Consider the following 17,329-nt stretch of genomic DNA (forward strand, 5'->3'; position numbering starts at 1 on the left):
TTAAGCTCTATGTTGAATAACCAAAGGAAAAAGCTCTTTACGTGAACTTTACAGATTTAACAGATTGTTGGACAGAAAAGGACTCTTGCCTTGAAATTCCTAACGCAGGAGTGGCATATAACTGGTATGTATGCCACCATACCCTGCCCCGGCCACATGCCCATAGCAGACATTGTTCATCGACCCCAGCACCTTTTCCTCAGCCAAGCTCTGGCCAGCCTGAGAATCCTCCTTAACATAGTGCTGGAGGCGCCAGTCATACCGATCTGAGCTTTCATGTGATTTAAAATCTGTTTGTCTCCCTCTTCTAAATGATGTATCCATGTGATTCATGATGTGCTGATAGCATGGGACTTCAAGCCAGAAGAACTTGGTTTGACTCCTCCATCTGCTTCTTCCTAGTTACGTTATCTTAGGCAACTCACTTAACCTTCCTGGGGCAATTTACTCCCTCTGAGATGAGAAAGTTGAATTAAATAATCCGAAAGCATCCTGTCAAGCTCTGAAAAATGCTATGATTCAAGGTACACAGACTTCTCAGGAAGAATTCATAGCTACAAGCATGTCTTTTTATAAAGACCACAGGTGGTTCTCAGGAAGTTTGCATATTACAAATCTATTTCGGGTTTCTGAAATATGTGTCTCTAGCTTTTCCTGACTACTTCTTTTCATCTGCCTGGTCCCATGGACCAAGAATTTAGGGATTCCGAAGGGAGAGAGAAGGGAAAGATCTGCTTAAAACCAGAGGACTTGCAGGAACCTCTTCTGGGCCGTGGGCTTCAACCTCCCACACCGAGCAGAGCAGATCTCTGTGCCTGCCCTGCAGCTGTAGGTCTTGAATTACTTCTCCTTCCCCTTCTTCCATCTGTACCTCCTTAAGAGCAGGGCCCTCCCTGTCAGACAGACCTCAGCCAGTGGCCCTCCGCAGGTCCTGGCCTGCTTCCCCACACTGTTCCCTGTGGTGACCTGCCTCCCTGCTTGTTTTCCAGGCTCTCCTTCCCTGCGGGCATATCCGCTCCTCTCGGTGATCACCCGCCAGCCCACCGTCATCTCCCACCTGGTCCCCGCCACCCCGGGAATCGCCCAGGCACTGTCCTGCCACCCGGTCACCGAGGCGGTCTCTGCTGAGGCTCCAGGGGGCGAGGCCCTAGCCAGCAGCGAGTCAGAGACGGAACAGCCCACGCCCCGACAGAAGAAGCCCCGCCGGAGTCGCACCATCTTCACCGAGCTGCAGCTCATGGGCCTGGAGAAGAAATTCCAGAAGCAGAAGTACTTGTCTACCCCAGACAGGTGAGGACGCAGGGAAGGGACTCTCCGCAGTGAAGGCCCTTGAGAATGGGAGACTTGCTCCCATTGTGGGCCATGGAGCCAGAGCACTGTTACAGTGAGGCAGGACACTAGGGCAGGAATCCACTCCTTGGCTCAAGTCATCTCAACCTTGGTTAACAGAACCCAGCCCACATGAATCCACCACACAGTCCCTGGAGCCTGCCTGTGGCTGAACTTACACTCACCACTCTATCTCCATATTTGAACTTAACTATTTCAGTATCATAAACAAGGTCAAGTTTAGCAAATGGTTGCTCAGGTGGTCAGCTGGGAAACAGACTTGGTTTTTAAGCCACTCACTCTTAGGATTGGAGGCAGCAGGACTAGATTTGGAATTGGGATTCATGATCTTCTCAATCTTCACAGCCTCCAGCTGATTCCCCACTGACTCAGTTTGCTGGCCTGGCTATTGCTTGGGAAGGGCTGGAGTGATCCAGTTGAGGAGGTCAGACATGTTGGTGAATTTGCCGGACGTCAAGTCAGAACGATTTGACTGAGATCCAGGAGGACCTGGCTGAGAGCCCTTTCTTTGAACCCCTCTGAGATCCATGTTGAGGAGGCTGTGACCCTTGCTTTCTCGGAGGCCTCAATGCCTCACCTCCTTTTCTTTAATTTACTATTTTAACTGAAACATATGCCAGAATGTGTGTCTGGGCCGGGTATTGTGGCCCACACCTGTAATCTCAGCAGTTTGGGAGGCTGAGGCAGTAGGATTGTTTGAGGCTAGGAGTTTGAGACCAGCCTGGGCAACGTTGTGAGACCCCATCTCTACAAAAATTAAAATGTGAGCCAGGTGTGATGGCATGCACCTGTAGTCCCAGCCACTCAAGAGGCTAAGATAGGAGGATCACTTGAACCCAGGAGTTTGAGACTGCAGTGAGGTATGATTGCATCAGATTGCATCACTGCACTCTAGGCAAGACCCTGTCTCCTAAAAAAAAAAAAAAAATGCCGGGTGTGTTGGCTCACGCCTGTAATCCCAGCACTTTGGGAAGCCGAGGCAGGTGGGTCACAAGGTCAGGAGTTCAGGACCAGCCTGGCCAAGATGGTGAAACCCCGTCTCTACTAAAAATACAAAAATTAGCTGGGCGTGGTGGCAGGTACCTGTAATCGCAGCTACTTGGGAGGCTGAGACAGAGAATCGCTTGAACCCAGGAGGTGGAGGTTGCAGTAAGCCATCCAGCCTGGGCAACAGAGCGAGACTCAGTCTCCGAAAAAAAAAAAAAGTGTGTATCTCAGTGTCTCATCTTGTTCTTTCAAACTGATTCTGGAGATGGCTGAGCTAATAATGTGTGATCCTATTTATTGGGGAGATTTTCAGGTCCTTTTTCCTCCTCTTTTGCCTACTGCCTTGGCCATATCAGGTTGGACACCAGTCCTTTCAAAAAGTAAAGGAAGGAACCTCAGATGAATCTCTTAAGCTGTGTAGTAGCTCTTTGATACAAATTTAAGTGACAGAGGAGTCTGAATATCACCAACTAAAAGGGAATTTAGCTTCTGATTCTGTTAACGAGGCACTATCAGCTGTTTGGTTAGGGTCTTCTGGGTGCCACTGGGGCACTGTGGCAGGGATTATGGGTCCAGAAAGCAGTCGAGAGAGTCCTGTTGTGACAGAAAGGGATCATGGGGAAGGAACGACTACAGGAACAAAGACGCAGCAAGCCAGGCGCTGGTGCCTGTGCGGTGCTGAGTGCAGTAGGAACACAGGATATTGCTGAGCGTGGGAGACGGGGTTAGGGAAGGCTTCTCAGAGGAGATAACATTTAAGAAGAGCTTTGATTCCAGGAGGGACAGGGCGTCCTGCACTGAGGGGTTGGCACACACAAGGCAAAGAAGCGTGTCTCGCCTGGTGTGTGGAGGAAACTGCAAGTAGCCAGGACATCTCCAGCTTAAGGTGTGAACAGGCAAATGGTGGACCTCGTATTCCTGGCTGAAATGTGAACTTGGTTGTTTAAGCAGTTGGCACTGCCTTTATGAGCTGGAGGTGACATGATCAGACTTACATTTTAGAACTGTCTGTGTGGTGGCACCATAAGTGATGGATGAGAGACGCCAGAGACGGAGCAGGGACCATAAATGATGGATGAGAGATGCCAGAGACGGAGCAGGGACCATAAATGATGGATGAGAGAGGCCAGAGACGGAGCAGGGACCAGTTAGGAGAGAATCCAGTGATCATCACGAAGACTTGAATTAAAGGGTGGCAGTGGGAACAGAGAGGCAAGAATAGAGAGGACAATTTTTTTTATTATTATACTTCAAGTTCTGGGATACATGTGCAGAATGTGCAGGTTTGTTACATAGGTATACACGTGCCATGGTGGTTTACTGCACCCATCAACCCGTCATCTACATTAGGTATTTCTCCTAATGCCATCCCTCCCCTATCCCCCCACCCCCAAACAGGCCCTGGTGTGTGAGGTTCCCCTCCCTGTGTCCACGTGTGAGAAGAGGACAATCTTGAAGAGAGAATTGGCAGAATCAACATTGCGGGAGGAAGCAAAAAGGGAGTTGAGAATTCTGTAGTTTCTGGACTGGGCCAGCAGGCGGATATGGACACCATGAACTGAAGTTGGAAGACAGAGGACAGAGTAGACTTAGACTTAGATGGGGAGAGGTTGAGTTCTGTTCTAGACCTGTGCATTTGGAGTGTCTTTGGGCAGATGATGGAGACAGGTCTGTGAACCAGAGGTTAATAGATGGGATCTTCAGGTATGACATGGCTGTTTCCACTTCCCTGGCATATAATTGAGAGCCTCATGAACTTGTGCACCCAGTGGAGTGGGCACCTTTGTCTATGGTAGCACGGTGGTATGTCAAACGGGCTTCAGCATGCATGGCTAACATATTAGGCTGATTTTTCAGAAGTCAGAGAATTTTTTTTTCAGAAATATTAGTTCTTCTTAAACCTCCTGGGGCTCCCTGATACCTGCCCAGGCATCTCTCAGGTCACCTACACAGGATTGATTCACTTATCTGGGAGGACACCATTGGCTGGCATGGAAGCTGCCATCTTCACCCGCCCTCTCAGATGTTCCTCGCCTCCCTACGTGATCAGGGCCATGAGCACTCCCTCCTCCCACAGCTCTCACCCTCCTCCTCTGTGTTTGTTTCTCCAGTTTCCTAGGTGACCCTATTTAAGCGAATATGCAGAGAAGTGAGAATTTGTAACGGTGGCAGGTAATGAGAGAAAGCTGATGACAGTGAAGGATGTTTCTGTAGCCAGAGTGAGTCAGGGCTGCATTTTTCCCAAGTGAGCTAACACTGTTTGCTAATGCAGTGGCAGAGCTGTGAACTGAGCCTTCCATTGACTAATGCACCTGATGGCCTCAGGTGAACTGGGCTCGGAAGGCACCGCCAGGCAGAACCATGGAGGACCCGTCTCCAGGGAGGCCTGGGAGACCAGAAGTCTGTGGGGTGGCCCCCTGGGTTCTTGGTTCTCAATGAGTGACTGCTTGGGAAGCAGTGCTTCATTTGTGGGAAGAGCCAAGTGCTGTTGGCACTGGGAATTTATTGGCTTTAGCTGGTTAATCACTTTCAATAAAGCTGCCAGCTTCTAGTAGCCCTTCTACAGGGATGACCAGATGGATGTGAGTACTGATTTAAGACCAGTTCCAGGGTCCCCTGAAGGAAGACTCTGTGTATTATTGGGGCTTTAAATTATGCAGCCTGGTCAGAGCAGGGCAACTGGGCAGCTGGACCTGAGACCATCAGGGCCGGTCCCTGTGGGCTTCCCTGATGGTTAGATCTCCCCAGGTGGAGAGCTGCAGCTGAAAACCCACACCTGAGACTCCCCATGGAGCAGGCAAGTGAGACTGACTGTGGGCCCGAGATTCACAGACAGCAATCCTCAGAAACCTAGGGCCTTTCAAAAAGTGAGGGTCGCTGCCCAAGCTCTGTCAAGGGTGGTTGTCCCAAGTTGCTGCATTCGAAGTCCACACTGCTTTGCTGAGCAGGGCTGACGTGGCAGTGAGGCAGCTTATGTTGGCTTAAGGAGGTGGCTCTCCAGTTGGTGCTGAGGTAGACCTGGGGTTCTTATCCTATTAGGTCAATTGTTGTTGTCTCAAGGACTGATGTTGGAAGTCTGACTGCAGACTTCCCTTTCTACTTGTCCCACCCGGTTGCTTGCTGCTTCCTGGGATGAAGCATCCCTGTGATTCCCTTTGACAGGTTCAACTTGTGCAGATATATTGTGAGTGGGTGTGAGCCCCAATGAAGGAGCTGGCGTACGGGTCAGGCATCGTGGGTTTGAATCCTGCCCTACTTCTTAACTCTACGATCATCTGCCAGAGGTCGGTAAAGGTTTTCTGGGCAGAGCCAGACAGTAAATACTTTACATTTTGTGGGCCATATGGTCTGTGACAACTACCCAATTCTGATATTGTAGCACAGAAGTTATTTATTTATTTATTTATTTATTTATTTATTTATTTTGACAACGTCTCACTCCATTGCCTAGGCTGCAGTGCAGTGGCGCGATCTCGGCTCACTGCAACCTCCGCCTCCCAGGTTCAAGCACTTCTCTTGCCTCAGCCTCCTGAATAGCTGGGATTACAGGTGCCTGCCACCACACCCAGCTAATTTTTGTATTTTTAGTAGAGACGGGGTCTCACCATGTTGGCCAGGCTGGTCTCCAACTCCTGACCTCAGGTAATCCACCCGCCTCGGCCTCCCAAAGTGCTGGGATTACAGGCATGAGCCACTGTGCCTGGCCTGTTACAATAAAACTTTATTTACACAACCAGGTAGCAGACAGGATTTGGCCACAGTTGCTGAGAGAGTCTAATCTCCCCAAGCCTCAAATCTCTTATCTGTAAAATGGGAATAATTATACTACTCCACTGTGTTGTGAATGGGATAGATAAGACAGCATGTAAGGGGCTTAGCATGTAGCCTGGGATGCCGTGGTGCTCAGGAAATGGTGGGTGTGTTAGATTTAGCCCCAGAAATGGCTTTGACTTTTAGGACTTTCTAGAAGACTACAGAGAAGTACAGCACCATGATTAGCAGTAGAATGGAAAACAGGAAGGGCTGTAGATTTAATGTTTCTTTTGGAATCTTTATAATATTTATTTATTTATAACATTTTAATTGTTATAACAATTTAGAACAGCTACAGCGATTGAATCAATCCATTAAGAAGTATTTTTTGAGCACCAGTTCTGGATTTAGCAGTGTGATGGGCACTTTCATGGGTAGAAAAGAAGTGGAAGGTATACACTGCCCTGGCTGCCGAGTTAGGGAGGCAGAAATAACACAGTCGGAGTGATTAGAGAACAGCGGGAAATGTGGGACCATCTGGGTGACTGCTGGCATGTGGGAGGGCGCAGAGGAGACAAGCTGTGGGAGCCAGGAGAATCACCTGCCGGAGGTGGGACCGGGGCTGGGTCTGGAATGATGAGTGGATTCCCATCAGCAACATCTGGCTTTGCCTTTTGTTTCCAGTTTGGACGATGGGCCAGAGGGTCAGAGTGAATTCTCTTGTCAAGCCAGGAAAAGGACTGTGTGATGAAGGTCCAGGCATCCTTCTCAGGTCCCTTGCAGACCATGAATGTTTCAGGATGGGGACTGGCCCAGGTGTCCTCAGGCACGGGCATCTGTTTCTCAGTTTCCCAGTTTCCCAGAGTTTCCTCTGTTGGATTCTTGGAAGGAAAGAAAAGCACTTTGGGGAAGACCTCGTTTAATGGGGGAGGTCCGAGCCTTGGTAGCCAGTGCTGGAGCCTGTCAGCAGGATCCTATCTCTCCCGCTTCTCCCCATCCTGCTAACCTTTCCTTTGTATCTTGTGCCTTCTAGGTTGGACTTGGCCCAGTCTCTGGGACTCACTCAGCTGCAGGTGAAGACCTGGTATCAGAATCGCAGGATGAAATGGAAGAAAATGGTAAGAAAGGAGTGACTAACCATGATCCCATCCTGATGGGAAGGACTTTTACTCCAGGGCTGTTGGGAGGGAGGCCGGACCATGTGGCAGTTTGGGCTGCAGAGATTAGAAGGCCTTCTATGCTGCTGGCTTGCGGGGAAGCTGTTGGATCTGTAGGTTGAGCTATTCCTCTTGACCTGGATTTCCTAAACAGAGGGATATTCGTTTTCTGTTTCCTTAGAAATCAAAGGAAAAAAAGCTTACAGGCTTTTAAGTTGCTAGTTTTTTTTTATTATTATACTTAAGTTCTAGGATACATGTGCAGAACGTGCAGTTTTGTTACGTAGGTATACATTTGCCATGGTGGTTTGCTGCACCCATCGACCCGTCATCTACATTAGGTATTTCTCCTAACTTGCTAGTTTTAACCCTACCTGCTAGCCTTTTCAAACAACTTCCTTCTTCCTCCCACCAAGAGCTAAAAATAGAAGTCAGTACTCTTTGTTTATAATGACATAGAGGATGCATCTGTTCTTTTGGCTGTGCATCCTCTAACGCAGTGATCCTCAAACTTTGGTGGGCATTAGAGTCCCCTGGGTAGCAGGTTAAATGCAGAACTCTAGGCCCCCTCCCAGGATTCTGGTCCCAGAGGTCTGGGCCAAGGCTGGGAATGTGCGTGTTAACAAGACCCCTGGTTATTCTGAAGTGCCTGGTATGATGACCACAGTTTCCATCATCCTGCTCTAGTGCCTAGCTAATGGATATTTCCATCTTTGATTTTTAAGTATTAGAATATATACATCCCTACATTGTGAGAAACTTAATTTCATTATCATCATTTATTCTTTTCATTAAAAAAAAGCACTATTAAATCAAAATTTTCCAGAGTAGTTGAGTGTTTCCTTTCTCAGCTTTGTAAACCGCTGAGACAAGGTCAAAGCCAAGAGCGAAAGAAAACGAGGAGGGGTGGCGATAAGGGAAGAAGCCCTGCTGTTCTCTGGAGCCCAGGTGCCACCATGTCACCTGCCATAGGCTTCTTACCCCCTCACCAAATCTTAGTGGCTCTTTCTCCTCTCGTGCATGCCATGCCTTCATGATGACATTCAAATTTGCTAACCTGTCTGGTCACAAGCCCTATTTCTTGGTGTTTCAGGGCTGAAATATGATGTTTTTCACAACAATCAAATAACTAAGGGGTTCTCCCAACCCCAGTTTTCAGGAAAAAAAAAAAGTCAGTGGATAGATGTTTTCTCAATGTTGTGGTTTTGTCCAATATTGTTTTTTCTTAAACTTTTAGTTCTTGCTATTCCTTGCTATTTTCTGCTAACAATGAGGAGAGAAAAAAAAAATAAGTAAATTGCAAATGAATATCAATGGGAAAAATTAGGAAAAAAATCAACAAGCAGCAATTATTATATTCCCAAAAAAGAAATTCCTGGGAAAATCTTGTAATTTCCTCTGGGGGGACCTGACCCTGAAATGAAAGGGTTTTCAAATGGAGGCGACTTGGCTCATGAAGTGCCCACGAATTAAGACAGAGATGCCAGTTATGTGTTCAAACACATGGATATTGCATGAGTCAGCAAATACATATTTTGTGTCTCTTATAAGCCATTCCTTGTCCTAGGCACTATAAGAAGTAATGAAATAAAATATCACCCTTGCCTTTATGGAATTTATGATCTAGTCAGAGAAGAAAGGCCCAGGAGGTAGCTGCCGAGCATGTTATAATTAAGTGCTGGTTGTTACAGATTTATAAGCCCATCGGAGTTCAGAAGAGAGGTAATGGAGCAGGTGGCCGGGAAAAGTTGAAATTGAAGGAAGTGGCCGGGCACGGTGGCTCGCGCCTGTAATCCCATCAGTTTGGGAAGCCAAGGTGGGTGGATCACATGAGGTCAGGAGTTTGAAACCAGCCTGGCAAACATGGTGAAATCCCGCCTCTACTAAAAATACAAAATTAGCTGGGCGCGGTGGTGGGCACCTGTAATCCCAGCGACCTGGGAGGCTGAGGCCAGAGAATCACTTGAATCCAGGAGGCGGAGGTTGCAGTGAGCCAAGATCACACCATTGCACTCCAGTCTGGGTGACGGAGCAAGACTCCATCTCAAAAAAATAAAAATAAAATAAATAAATAAATAAATAATAAAAAATAAAATAAAAAAAAAACAAGAAATTGAAGGAAGAATGGATTCGGTTAAATAGATAGTCTTCCAAAAACTCTACAGTGCTAAGCACACATGAACACCTTTTGGGGGATTGGTCTCACTCCCAAGTGAGTGAGAAGCACCAGGCTGTGTTCCCATGCTGATTTTGGGCAAGTCCCTTCACTGCTTTCTGTGCAAGATCCACCACCCACCTTCTTCCTCGTCAATCATCAGCATTGAAATCAATGCCTCCTAAGTAGCAGAGGCATTGTTTAAATTGGTTATCAGCAATCTTTTCGTGAGTCAGATGATTAAGGAATTGACAGGCAGCCTCCTCTGCCAGCACCGCCCAGTGCCCGTGGGACAATGTGTGTGCCTTCGTCTCTGACGTCACTTGTTTTTCACCAGCAACAGCGTTGCTGGCATGGTTGTGGGCCAGTTATTGATGGGTATCAATGCCATGTAACCAAAATGGAAGTAACTTAGCAGATTTAACCTCAGAACATTCTGCAAGCCAGACACCTTCAGGTCCCTTTAGGAGCCAAGAGGCCCAAGCTGTCAGTTCACTTTTGAGATAATTCATTGAGCATTTAACATTCACCAGGCCATGGAGATGCAAAGATAAGACATGAGCCTGTCCACCAGAAAATAAAATTATAAAAAGGTACTCAGTCAAGTGCGGGAGACACACCTGCAAACTGGTATTATTATTACATACAGCGGTCAGGGCAGCAGCAGGGAGATTTATAGGATCCGTGCAGAGAGTGGAATAGCAAGGCTGTGTTGTGATCCTGGTTGCTTCATCTAGTTTCCCAGTAAAACTCTTTCAAGGCTATCTGTTTAGGTACTAGGGAGGAAAAGAAAAAGATAATTGGGTAATAAAGATGTCTCAAGGCTAGTAACCTAATTGGAACTGGAAAAAGATTAGCAGTTGATTCTCAGACTTATTCACATGGCTGCCAAGGGTAATCTTGCCAGAACCAAGATAGCGTCTCTGACGAGTTCTGACCCATCAGCATTGGTAACCTGTAGCGGGTTGGGTAAATTTAATCTTGCGCATTAAGATGGGATGCGCACCCTCTATTCCATGTCTATTGGCTTTAGTTCCTGCAGGACCCACGGTGTTTTGCAACAGGCTGAAAGAGCCTCATTATTCGGTGGTCTCTTTGAGCTCTAAAATGCAATTCTGTTCCGTGAGAGGATCCAAACAGATACCTCCTTTCTCTCCTAGTCACAGAATTGGGTGGGCCCCACACTATTCGTGGTCATTATCTTACCTTTCTCATGAAAAGTCCCCAAATAGTTAACAACTCCATGAATTGTTACCAGTAGCTCGCTGTGTAATCTTGGGCAGGTTACTTAACATCTGTGTGCCTGTTTCCTCTCCAGTAAAAGGCCTAACATGTACCTTCTAGGTTTGTATTATTAACTGAGCTAATCTCTGTAAAACACATAAATAGGACCTGCCATATAGGATACAGCCAAGAGATGTTATTGCCATTATTATTATCAGTATTAGTATTTTTATTACCTATCCACAAAATCCATGTCTTCAGAGAATCCAAATATTTGGAGGCCAGGATAACATAAACCAAAAGTGAATTCTATGGGTTTCAGGGACTCCGTGCAGCCCTGAGTGTTTGTCCTTTCTCAGTCCCTGCTCCCCAGTCATCTCCAAGTTGGCGCCTTGGCATTTGGGGCCCTGCTTGAGGTCCAGTGGAACATCACATCTTCAGGCTGAGAAAGTCAGCTAATGTGAGCAGCAGTGTCTGGGAGGAGATTCATGCTGGGGAATCCAAACTTGTTTCTCAGCTTCATGGAAACAGTCATCTGTTATGTGGCCCTCGCTGCCCTATAAAGCTGCAGAGAGAGACAGAGAAAAAGGAACAAAGATCACCCCCACTAATACGTCTACTGCCTGGAGTCTGCTGGGAGGTTGGGTAATTGCAAATAAACACCAGACGTAGAACAGTGGCCCATTTTACATATCCCTCGCGCATTATGCTGAATGCAATACTGCTAAGACTGTTAGATTCAAATGGTCAGGAGGTTTGTGTTCAAATCCCAGCTCTGCCCTTGGCTTGCTCTTTGATACTGACAAACTCTGTCAGCTCAGTTTCCTATCTGAAAAGTAGAGGGAAGGAGAGAGTTCCCTCCTGCACTGACATTCCCTGCCCCTACCCAGGCTGCTTGGAGGGAAGCAAAAGGCCCGGTCTTAACACCCTCAGCAACAGAACGTCTGAATACCTCGTTTCCGAGTTTGGAGGAGGGCTGTCACCAGGCATGGCTAATAAAAGTGGATGGTGTGCTAGGTGTTCTTCTGAGAGGCAGAAGGAGGCATGTGACCTCTTAGACTAGGAGCTCTCTGGCTTCTCTGGACCAATGGGACTAAACTGGCTCTAAGAATAAATGGGGAGAGGGCTCCTGGGAGGAGGGCCACAGGGTACATGTGAATGGGCAGCTCCTGATGGAGAGTGGTTCTGAGATAATTAATTGCATGTCTCAGGTGTGCTGGAAGGCAAGGGGCCAGAGGTTGAGTGCAGAAAGCAGCCAAGAGGGTAGTTATCTCCTAATTATTGCTTGTGCCGGAATGTTTTATTCCATTTAGAAAATGGTCTAATTGTTTTGGGGATTTTTTTTTTCATGCAGTAGGAAAACAGCCAGGTGGGGTCCGTCCAAACCGTGTGGGTGGTGTTCTCTAATTGCTGGGCTGGACTTTCTTTTGCCAATTAAGTGGCTTCCACAGACCTGCCCTTTTCTAGTTTGATTACTACATGGGGCAGCTTACTTTTGTATAACCTCTTTCATACTGAGTGGATCTGCTTTCAACATGTAAATTCCATCTTGGCACAATTGGGTGCTTTCAAAAGCCTGCACTCAGACTGAAATCAAAATCAGATAATGACTTACGTGAAAAGAAATACAGGGAACGTCTTCTCCCCAGGGGTGGTTTCTGTCAGCATCTCTACCTCGTTAAAGGTCCCCTTAATATCTGTGTGTTAGCTGTTCATGTGGAAAGGACAGTGGTTGAGCAGATTTTTAGCTAAAAGGAGGTGTTTACTGAGAACTTCTTGGTTTTCTTACTTCACACACAAAAATTAACTCAAAACAAATCATCATCTAAATGGTGAGAGTGAAAACTATAAAACTTAGAATATGAGTAAGTATTCATGACCTTGGATTAGACAAAACCTTCTTAGATATGACAGCAAAAGCACAAGCAACAGAAGAAAACATAAATTGGGCTTCATCAAAATTTAAAAATGTTGTGCTGTGAAGGACATTAGAAAAATGAGAAGACAGCCCACAGAATCGGAGAAGCTTACATATGATAAGGGACATGTATCCAGAATATTTAAAGAACTCTTACAACTCAATAATAAAAAGACAACCAAATTTAGAAATGGGCAAAAGATTTGAATAGACAATTTCTCCAATGACGATATACAGCTAGCCAATAAGCACTATGAAAAGATGCCAAACTTCATTAGTCATCAGGGAAATGCAAAGCAGAACCACAATGAGATACCACTTCCCACCCTCTAGGATGGCTGTGGTCAAACAAACATCAACAAGTGTTGGTGAGGATGTGGAGAATTGGAACCCTCATATGCAGCTGGCTGGAACCTAAAATAGTGCTTTGGAAAACAGTCCTCAAAATGTGAAACATAGAGTTGCCAGATGATCCAGCAATTCAATTTCACTTCTTTCCCATGTTCACAGCAGCTTCATTCACAGTAGTAAGCAACCCACGTGTCCATCCACTGATGAGTGAATGAACAAAACATAGTATATCCATAAAATGGAATATTATTTACTGATAAATGCTACAACATGGATAAACATTGAGAACATCATGCTAAGTGAAAGAAGCCAGTCACAAAAGTGCATATATGATATGATTCTGTTTATATAAAATGTCCAAAAACAGGCACATCTGTAGAGACAGAAAGCAGACTAGTGGTTGCCTAGGGCTGTGGGCAGATCGGGTAGGGGCTCGGCGAAAATAGGGACTTACCGCTAATGCTATGGGCTTTCTTTTTGGGGTGATAGAAGTGTTGGAAAATTGCATTGTGGTGATAGTTGTACAATTCTGTGACTATCCTAAAAATCACTGAATAGTGCATTTTAAATGGATTTGGTATGTGAATTATATCTCAAAGCTGTATACAAAGTAAGTTACGGTTTCATCCTTAAAATTCAGCACCTGGAGGTCCTCTGCTGCTCTTAAAGGAAAGAGGAACAGTCAGTAAATATCTAGGGACTGCATAGAAGTTAGCTGGAAGTTTGATTCTTGGAGCATGGAGTAATGGAGAGAAGCAGGGTTTGTCTTCAAGAAGCTTATATACAAATATAGAAGATAAGATTAAGCTAGGTTTATAAATAGCAAAAATATCTCCCACCCCTAATCATCTGTGCTACTCCAGGTCCTCTGGAAGCCCTTCTCACTAACTGCCCAGAAAATCAAGGACTATGCCAAGCCAGTGGAGGAAGGAGTGTCTATTACATTCCAAAGTAAAATATAAATATTTTTAAAATTATCCCTGTCTACCTCCTGGGACTCTTGTGTGGGTCACAAATTGGGATAATAGGGGTGCCAGGCCTTTGAAGTCAGCCAATGCCATTTAGGCTCCAGTTATTTGGCTTGCTTTATATCTTTTCTCGACTCTAGGGAAAGGTTTGTTGAGAAAGCCTAGTTCATTTGGTAACAGTTGTCAAACACCTGCTATGTGCAGGGGCTGAGTGAGAGGGGCAGCAGGTAAACATGCAGTGACCATAGTTTCTGAAAAGTGCTCTGGCCGGGACAGTAAAGGCTGCTCCTAGGGCACATGGCAGAGGGCATTTAACCTAGACCTGGGGGATGAGGAAGGCTTCCAGGAGAAGTTAGCCAGGAGAAGGAGGGTGGATGGTATATATATTCTGGGCAAAGGAAACCTACCATTCAGGTGCCGTTCTGGTCGTTTCATACACATTATCTGTTGGTCACCCTCACGGTCACCCTGTAATACAAGGTATTATTATTCCCATTTTACAGATCAGAAAACGGACACTCGGGGCATTTAAAGGACTTCCCAAAGACAAAGATGATAAGTGGCAGAGTTGGAATTTAACCCAGTTTTTCTACTATCAAAGCCAAAATGCTTTTCAAACTCTGCTGTACCACTTCTTCGAACACTACAAGACTACATGTTTTATAACATATTTTTTCTGATTACAGAAATACTTATGTTTGATCATTGTTGAAAGTTTAGAAAATATAGAAAAAACATAAAGATTAAAAATGATCCATGATCCTGCAAACAAGGTGCTGTATAGGTTGTCTAGCCTCCAAACTGGATTATGCTAAGAATCTGTTTTTTACAAAACTATATTAATAATATTTTCTGTGTTATTAAACATTCTCCTATATAGTAATTGTAATGGTTGTCAAGTAGTCTGTCTTTGGGATTTACTATAATTCTACCCAATTACTTGGCTAAACTTTTAGGATATCACCCCTCTCCAACTTTTGCTGTTATAACCAATATTGTGATGAATATTTTTGCAGATCAATCTTTGTCTCAGTCTTAGATAATTGTTTAGAATTTAGCCTAAGGAATTTCTGTGTCAAAAAGCTATGCACATTTTCAGGCTTTTGACTTGAACTCTCAGGTTGTCTTGAAAAGTGTGTAACAATCACACTTTCATACAGTGTTTTTTTCCTGCTTGCTACAAATATTGTTGTCTTTTTAGCTTGTCAACTTGATAGTTATTGCATTAACATTTTAATTTTCATTTCTTTCCTTATTGTTGAAGTTGAATTCTGAAGCTGCCTATGATTGTTGTATTAAATGCCAAAATATATAATGTTGACCAAAAGTGCATTGAGCATTTAAAAAATGGAGGTGTCTTTGTAGACCAGAGGTGATGGGTTGAGAATATGTTTTGCCAAATCCTGCAATTTCACTGCTAGAACAGATGGGTTAGATGCAATGTGAGGTTATACTGGGAGTGGAAAGGCAGAGGGAAGGAGTTATTTCTTAGATTTAATAACAATTTTTTACTCACGTAGGTTCTTAAAGGTGGACAGGAAGCACCCACAAAACCCAAAGGTCGCCCCAAGAAGAACTCCATCCCCACATCAGAAGAGATTGAAGCTGAAGAGAAGATGAACAGCCAGGCCCAGGGTCAGGAGCGGCTGGAGCCCTCTCAGGGGCAGGAGGAGCTCTGTGAAGCACAGGAACCGAAAGCACATGATGTCGCCTTAGAGATGGCAGAGCCACCAGACCCGCCCCAGGAGTTGCCAATACCCTCTTCGGAACCCCCACCATTAAGCTAAAGTAAAACCCTTTTGAGGGAAGAGGGAGACTGGGGAGAGGGGAAAGAGAGAAGGCAGGGAGAGTAGGGAGAGAAAACCTCCCAGCAGCCCAGTAAACTGGGGGAGAAGAGATCTACCCATCTCCCTCCCTCCCACAGTTCCCATTGGCCTTGTCATCGCAAGCATTTGACAAAGACTTGCTTGTCTTGGGCCTTTCACTTCCTGAAAGGCTGTTTTAGCTGTGGATGCCCTTGATTAAGGGAGAGAGCGCCTAGGAGCTGCCTGCCTGCCCCAGCTGGGGTGACGGCTGTAGGGCTGGGTCTGTGTTGCAAGCCCTATATCCTAGCATGCAGTGCAAAGTGCTTAGCTCTCTCCCTCCCGACCTCTGGGCAGCCAGTCATCAAAGCAGAGAGACGTGGCAGCATGTGGGCAGCATGCCCAGGTTCCTTGCTGACTCAGCACTTATTTCTGTAGTTTTAAAAAAGAATTTAATGTTTTTGGTTGTATTTTTTTTGGGGGGTGAGGGTGGGCAAAAACATGGGGGGAGTTCTGAGTTGTTAGAAATGTTTCTGAATCAAGTTTGTTTGAAGACACGTGTGCCTTTGTACCCATTATAAGATGGTCATAAGACCCAAGAACTGATAAGCTTTGTTTTTTTTTTTTTTTTTGCTTCATTTACCCATTCATGTCTAGTGTTCCATTATTGGAACGCTAAGCTTGTGGGAGTTATTTCTATCCTACTGCTCAAGGTCATCACCAAGATCTGATTTTTCATAAAAAACATTTGTGACCTTTGGCATAAATGGGTTAAGGTGCCATCCCTGAAACTGCAATGCAGATATGTTCAGATAACTTTTATTTTTTAATTAAAAATAAATCTTTCAAAAGGATTGAGTGTTTTGTGTCTTCTGAGGAGTGTATCTAACCCTTCCTGAATGTGTCCTACGGGAAGAGAGACCCAGAGAGTGAACCAGACTTGGGGGGCCGCCTTTTCCCCATCTATAAAACAAAGGATTGGGCCAGGCCATTGGTGTCCAAGTGCTGAGAGCTGTGGGAGTGGAACCGAGCCTCCGGGATGAGGACAGGGCAGAGTAGCTAGGCTCTCCCTTCCACCTCTCCCACCGCCTTCTGCCAGAGCAGCTCCCTTCTCAGCCGCTTCACATTTGGGGCGTCCAACGGTCTTACTTTTTTAAAGAGGTAAGAAATGTATATGCTTCAAAAGTCAAAACTATAAAAAAGAAGTCTTGGGCTGGGAGCAGTGGCTCATGCCTGTAATCCCAGCACTTTGGGAGGCCCAGGCAGGCGGATCACCTGAGGTCAGGAGTTCGAGACCAGCCTGACCAACATGGAGAAACCCTGTCTCTACTAAAAATACAAAATTAGCCGGGTGTGGTGGTACATGCCTGTAATCCCAGCTAGTCGGGAGGCTGAGGCAGGAGAATCGCTTGAACCTGGGAGGCGGAGGTTGCAGTGAGCCAAGATCATGCCATCGCACTCCAGCCTGGGCAACAAGAGCAGAACTCCGTCTCAAAAAAAAAAAAACAAAAAACTTGCTTCCGCCCTGCCCTCTCCTCCCCTGAATCCCCGGTAGGTAATTATTTTTATTGGTTTCTTGTTCATCTTTCCAGGGTTTCTTGACTAAGTATTCATTTGGATGATGGGCTCTGCAACTTTTAACAAAAGAAAACCTGAGAACTACT

The 17,329-nt window shown here is 45.7% G+C and overlaps 1 protein-coding gene and 1 long non-coding RNA gene across 3 annotated transcripts in view; one reads left to right on the plus strand and one right to left on the minus strand.

The window, feature by feature from the left end:
• Window positions 1–16,519, plus strand: part of BARX2 (BARX homeobox 2) — a 77,668-nt gene extending 61,149 nt beyond the window's left edge. Inside the window, exons 2-4 of one of the 2 annotated variants that reach the window (XM_054439997.2) lie at window positions 990–1,290; window positions 7,124–7,208; window positions 15,384–16,519. In XM_054439997.2, coding sequence (XP_054295972.1) covers window positions 990–1,290; window positions 7,124–7,208; window positions 15,384–15,650 — 653 coding nt within the window. In that variant the 3' untranslated portion in view covers window positions 15,651–16,519. Of the gene's footprint in view, window positions 1–989; window positions 1,291–7,123; window positions 7,209–14,366; window positions 15,339–15,383 lie in introns of those variants that run through there. The other variant, XM_054439998.2, reaches the window with a different exon arrangement.
• Window positions 6,383–15,538, minus strand: LOC129008148 (uncharacterized). The gene is made up of 5 exons (XR_008492478.1): window positions 15,380–15,538; window positions 14,271–14,331; window positions 10,863–11,191; window positions 10,050–10,178; window positions 6,383–7,393 (listed from the first exon to the last, which is right to left on the minus strand). It is a non-coding gene; the product is annotated as an uncharacterized LOC129008148 (long non-coding RNA).
• Window positions 16,520–17,329: the final 810 nt, after the last annotated feature.

The sequence above is a fragment of the Pongo pygmaeus genome, chromosome 9, assembly GCF_028885625.2.
Source record: "Pongo pygmaeus isolate AG05252 chromosome 9, NHGRI_mPonPyg2-v2.0_pri, whole genome shotgun sequence".
Taxonomy (NCBI): domain Eukaryota; kingdom Metazoa; phylum Chordata; class Mammalia; order Primates; family Hominidae; genus Pongo; species Pongo pygmaeus.